The sequence below is a fragment of the Nicotiana attenuata genome, chromosome 7, assembly GCF_001879085.1.
Source record: "Nicotiana attenuata strain UT chromosome 7, NIATTr2, whole genome shotgun sequence".
Taxonomy (NCBI): Eukaryota; Viridiplantae; Streptophyta; class Magnoliopsida; order Solanales; family Solanaceae; genus Nicotiana; species Nicotiana attenuata.
In genome coordinates, this window is record NC_031995.1 from 28,804,393 (window position 1) to 28,810,563 (window position 6,171).

Sequence of the window (6,171 nt, forward strand, 5' to 3'; positions counted from 1 at the left end):
TTGGCAGCTGATAAGACAATTGGTTTGNCCGAGCAAGAAATTTGAGATCCACTTGCACAATCTTGTGCACATCCATATAAAAACCTTGTCAATATACCTATCATTATCAAACTGGTAATATTTATATAAGTCGTTTGCCATTCCAAACTCGTCCATGTCAGATCTAGCTAATAACTAAAATTCAAATATAATAACTAATAACTAATTATTAACTAAAAAAACTAATTAGTAACTAATTATGCCATGTGGTTTTTTTTTATGCTGCCACTTGGCTTAAGGAGAGGGCTTTATCCTCTCCTTTTAATAATAAGTTAGCCTCGAGATTACGTGCTTCTGTATTTTAAAGTATCTCAATGGATTAGAGAAAAATCTGACTAATGAGGTCCTTGGCAGCTGATAAGACAACTGGTTTGGCAAGAAATTTGAGATCCACTTGCACAATCTTGTGCACATCCATATAAAAACCTTGCCAATATACCTATCATTATCAAACTGGTAATATTTATATAAGTCGTTTGCCATTCCAAACTCGTCCATGCCAGATCTAGCTAATAACTAATAACTAATTATTAACTAAAAAACTAAATAGTATAATTATGCCATGTGGCTTTTTTTTTATGCTGCCACTTGGCTTAAGGAGAGGGCTTTATCCTCTCCTTTTAATAATATATAGATTTGGTTTTCCTATCCCTTGAAAGAAAGGGCAACATGTTTACCATAATTGGATTTTTCCTTCTTATAAAAGGAAATTATAATTCTCCTATATTTGGCTAGTCCTTTTTCTTGTAGGAAAATGTTTGGAGTTCTATAAATTGAGGATCCGCCCTTCTCATTCAGTAGCATCCACAATGTAGCCATATGGGGTTTGAGAGTCGTGTTTAGGGGGAGAACTTTGCGGGACAAGTGTTAGTGTGTCACTTGTGTGTGCCTCTTCGTGAGGTTGTTCTCTCGATATTTTGCACGCTCTTTTATTATAGTGGATTGCTCATCTCCGCCGTGGACTTAGGTTAGTTGACCGAACCACGTTATATGTTTGTGTCTCTTTAGGTAGATTTCTCTTTTGTTGTTTGATTTATCGTCGTGCAAGGTTTGCTTTGTTAGCTTCCGCATAACACCTGATTTTTTCGATCCTAACAAGTGGTATCAGAGCGAGGTTCAAGATAGGTTCATCTTGGCGGGTTTAGTTCTAGCCGCAACCTATTTGACGGTAATCATGATTTTTGTCTGAGAAATTTGACCGGGGTGCTATGCACGTTGAGACAAACTTTGTGGTGGAGATTTGGAGTTGCGACATGTTGAAGGCTATGGAAGAAGGTGGATCGAGTTTATTTCATTAAAAAGGGATCCCTCTTTAAACCATCATTTTTTCCTGAATCACTATGCTGAATTATTTTTCTCAGAAAATTCAATGTTTTAGGGGAAAAAAAGTTACATTAGAAGGCTTATCCTATATGTAATTTAATAATATAATTATTTACCTAGAGTTCATTTGTTCATACCATAATAATGCTATTGAACTACTAAAGTAAATTATAATTTCATATGTTAGCATCATTGATATATCTAACGTTGATTTGCCCAATTATTATCTTGACATTCTTATGTAATTACGTATTTTTGTGTGCTAACTTTGGTTTTTAATTACACAATATAAAAAATATTGTAACTTATTGTACGCATTTCAATAATATTTACTTGAAATTGCAAATAATTTTTGTTAGGTCAGTTAATTTGGATATATAATATTTCAACTTGATATATTATTTGCAAAATACTGTTTGTATTAAATTTTGGTTCGTTATTTCAACTTCAAAGATTGAAATAAAGAAATAAAAATTTTGAAATTTGTTTGAAAATTATTTCTCATTGAGTAAAGTTTAAGTCCAAACAAAATTTAAAAAAAAAAATTAACTTAAATAACAGAATTTAAACTAATCACCACGTTAAATTTTTATGAGATAAAATAATATAACACAAATTGTTGGACCCGTGCTAACACGGGCAAACGGCATCTAGTACTAACATATACTCCATAGTAACAAATTTCAAAATTTACTCGTGTAGGTAGCCAATGAATGGGAAGAGAAGAAGCATGAGGACCTAAAAGAAGAAGTGAGAAAAATGCTAGTGATGACTCCTTCCAAATCTTTGCAAAAGCTTGACATAATCAACAAAATCCAATTGCTTGGAGTGGCGTACCATTTTGAACATGAGATTGAGGAATCATTGAGTTATATCTACACTAGTTATGAAGAATGGATTGACCAAGTTGATGAAAACGACCTTCATGCTGTTGCTCTAAGCTTTCGGTTACTTAGGCAACAAGGTTATCATGTTTCATCTGGTAAGTAATCTTCCTCCTATTTGACACTATGCAATGAGTTTAAGTTGTCCGTGCAAAAAAATATTAACATAACCAGATCACTTATAAGGTAACTATAACTGGTAAATTGTTACTCAAACTTGTTTGCTCATATGGAGTCATGTCCCTTTTTTTTTAATAAGAGTTAACTTTTGTACAATGATAATATAAAAATTATTTTGGAACAGATGTTTTTACGAAGTTCACTGACGACCAAGTAAATTACAAGAAGCCTTGGTTAGCGACGTGCAAGGATTGTTGAGCCTGTATGAGGCAACACAGTTCAGTGTACACAATGAAGAAATACTAGACGAAGCAGTTAATTTCACCACCACTCATTTGAAGCAAATGTTGCCTATATTGAGCAATTCTCGCGCGATGAATGTGAACGATGCACTAAATTATCCAATCAATAATACTATAGCAAGGGTAGGAACGAGGAAATACATTTCATTCTACCAAGAAGATGAATCACGCAATGAAGTGTTACTAAATTTTGCTAAACTGGACTTCAACATCTTGCAAAGGTTGCAGAAAAGGGAACTATGTGATATCACTAGGTAACTGGCAAGCTAGACATTCACTAACCTAACTTTACAAAATTTAACTTATATTCACTGACAGTGTAAATAGCTTTTATACTATTAATATACTTTACATTTTAGGTGGCGGAAAGAATCGAAAATCGCGGGGGCACTATCTTTTGCAAGAGACAGAGTGGTTGAGTTATACTTCTGGAGTTTAGGTGTATACTTTGAGCCTCAATATAGCGTTGCCAGAAAAATATTAACCAAAGTGTTATGCTTCTGTTCTATTATGGATGACACTTACGATACATATGGAACACTAAATGAACTTACTCTCCTCACAAAGGCAATTGAAAGGTAATTCTTTAATTTTGTCACATCAATAGCTTACAACTTCTTTATGTTTTACATTTGGAAAAATATTAATTAGGTAGAGAAAATAAGAACTTATCAATGCTTTTTTGCAAAGTAGAATATAATTTGATTGAATTTAATGTGATATTTGACATATATATGTAGGTGGAACATTGATGCTTCAGAAGAGTTACCGCCATATATGAAACTCTCTTATCGTGCTCTTCTAGATGTTTACAATGAAGTGGAGATAGAATTGGCAAATCATGATAATAAGTCATTTCAACAACAACAACAACAACAACGACATCAGACCAGTATAATCCCACAAGTGGGGTATGGGGAGGGTAATATGTACGCAGACCTTACCCCTACCCCGAGGGGCAGAGATAATTGTGACGACCCAAAGGGTCATCACCTGTTTCCTCATTCATTCTGTGCTTCCGAGGCCTTGAAAACCTCATTTTTACTTGCCTCGATTTGCGTGCGCAGTCCGGGCGCGTAGCCGAAAAGCTTTTTATGTTGAAATATGTGAATTCTGTGAAAAATTTGAAGAATTTTGATATTAATATGTTTAAGGTTGACTTCGGTCAACATTTTTGGTAAACGGACCCGGACTCGAGATTGGACGGTCCAGGAAGGTCCGTAGAAAAATATGGGACTCGGGCATGTGCCCGGAGTCGAATTCCGAGGTCTAGAGCCCGAGAAATGAATTTTTCTGTGAAATTGTTTTTCTGAAATTATTAAGGAAAATGGAAATGAAAATTTGTTAAAAGACTGTGGTATCGGGCACGTATTTTGGTTCCGACGCCCGGCACAAGTCTTATATATTGTTTAAGCGCTTTCTGTGAAGTTTGGTCGAAATCGGACGTCGTTTGACGTGTTTCGGACCTAATTATCTAAAGTTGGAAGTTTATGAAGTTTGAAATAGAAATGATGAGTTTGAGGCTTGATTCAATGATTTTGATGTTATTTTGGCAATTTGATCGCTCGAGTAAGTTCGTAGGATGTTATTGAGTTAGTGTGTGTGACTAGTTAGGAGCCCCGAGGGCTCGGGAGTGTTTTCGGAGGTGGTTCGGGGTGTTTTTGCACTTAGAATGGTAGCAGATTTTTCTGCAATTTTTGCTCAGTGATTTCCTCTTACGTGATCGCAATCTTCAGCCCGCGATCGCGTTCCTTTGGCTCTTTGCTCTTTCGTGTTCGCGTACTTGATCATGCGATCGCACTGCCTCAGCACTTCCTTCAATGCGTTCGCACCAGTAGGGTTGCGATCGCATAGACCAAGTTTTGGACCCCCAGTATTCCCCTACGCGATCGCATTACAACCCACACGATCGCGTTGACCATTCCGTGTAACCCTTCGCGATCGCATCCCTATATCCGCGATCGCGTAGGGCAAATTCGCCCAGTTATTTTAAAGCCTAAAAACATAACCAGTGACGGGATTTCTTCATTCTTTTCACACGGGCTCTCCTCTTAAACCCTCCATAGACGAAACAAGCTCTCCTTCCTCCATAACTCTTTGGGTAAGTAATCTTAACATCTTTCCCTCATTATTTCTTCATCTAATTACTGAAATCCTAGCCCTAAATCATAAAATCAAGGTAGAAATTATGGGTTTTGGGTAGAATTAGGGTTTTGAAAATTTTGGGTGATTCAACCTCAATTTGGGGTCGAATCTTAAAACAAATTATATATTGCACTCGTGGGGTTATGGGTGATCGGGTTTTGGTCCGAGCCTAGAGTTTGGACCATGTGGGCCCGGTGTCTAATTTTGGTATTTTTGAAATAATGCTAGAAAATTTATATCTAGGCTATGAGAAGTTGCCATTGAGTCTTTATTAATATTGTTGAATTAATTATGCCTAGATATCACTGTATTGGAGGTGGAATCACGAGGTAAAGCGATAGTTGAGGATTAAGTGGATTTCAAGGCTTTGAGGTAAGTGTTTGGTTTAACCCTAGCTTGAGGGAATAGGAGTTGAGTCTTGTTGCTAATTGCTATGTGATCGAGTACGATGTATAGGCATGGTGACGACTATCTATACATTGGTGTCTAGCATGACCGTGAGTCCTTATAATGTGATTATCATGATTTGGTTGTGAACTCCGTGTTTATTGGAGGATTTCTATATGTTGTGAATAACATGTGAACGGTAATAGGATCATTTGATTCCTGGAGCATTGGTTCGAATTGTAATACGAATATTGAAAGTATACGAAATGACTTGATTCTTTGGAGCATTTGCTCAAAATAGTAAAATGAATTATAAGATAAGGAAAGTAAGAAAGAGAAAGCGTTGTTGATTATTCCCTTGTCGGGATGTTTGGTTGAACTTGTTGGATTCTTTCCCTTGCCGGGATGGTTGTCAAATATTTGCTTATTTTATGCCCCTTAATTGTGACTGTTGTTTGGGAAGTCAGACTGTTAAATGATATTGAGGATCGGGTTGCGCGCCGCAACAATGATGTTGAGGATCGGGTTGCGCGCCGCAACAATAATATATGAGGATCGGGTTGCGCGCCGCAACAATGATATATGATGTGGAGCGGGTTGCACGCCGCAACAATGGTAATTATGGAGCGGGTTGCACGCCGCAACAATTATTGAGGCTATGTGTTTACATTTGAGTATTGACTCCTTGTTCACTGTGAACCCAAGTTGCTTTAGTTGTTGCTCTGGATTATTGTTATTATTGTAACTCCCCATAGCATGTTTCCCCTCCCATGTTGGTAATTGCTTTGTATTCGATTTCTGCTGTATATCTATAACTGCACAGGTTTATGTGGTGTCCAGTCTAGCCTCGTCACTACTTCGCCGGGGTTAGGCTAGACACTTACCAGCACATGGGGTCGGTTGTGCTGATGCTACACTTCTGTGCATTTTTGCACAGGTCCAGGTTTTGAGGAACAGCAGCAGCAGTAGTT

General features: G+C 37.1%; 1 protein-coding gene across 1 annotated transcript in view; it reads left to right on the forward strand.

The window, feature by feature from the left end:
- Positions 378 to 6,171, forward strand: part of LOC109229925 ((-)-germacrene D synthase-like) — a 19,844-nt gene continuing 14,050 nt past the window's right edge. The window contains exons 1-2 of the mRNA XM_019395468.1: positions 378 to 413; positions 2,065 to 2,344. Coding sequence (XP_019251013.1) covers positions 378 to 413; positions 2,065 to 2,344 — 316 coding nt within the window. The remainder of the gene's footprint in view (positions 414 to 2,064; positions 2,345 to 6,171) is intronic.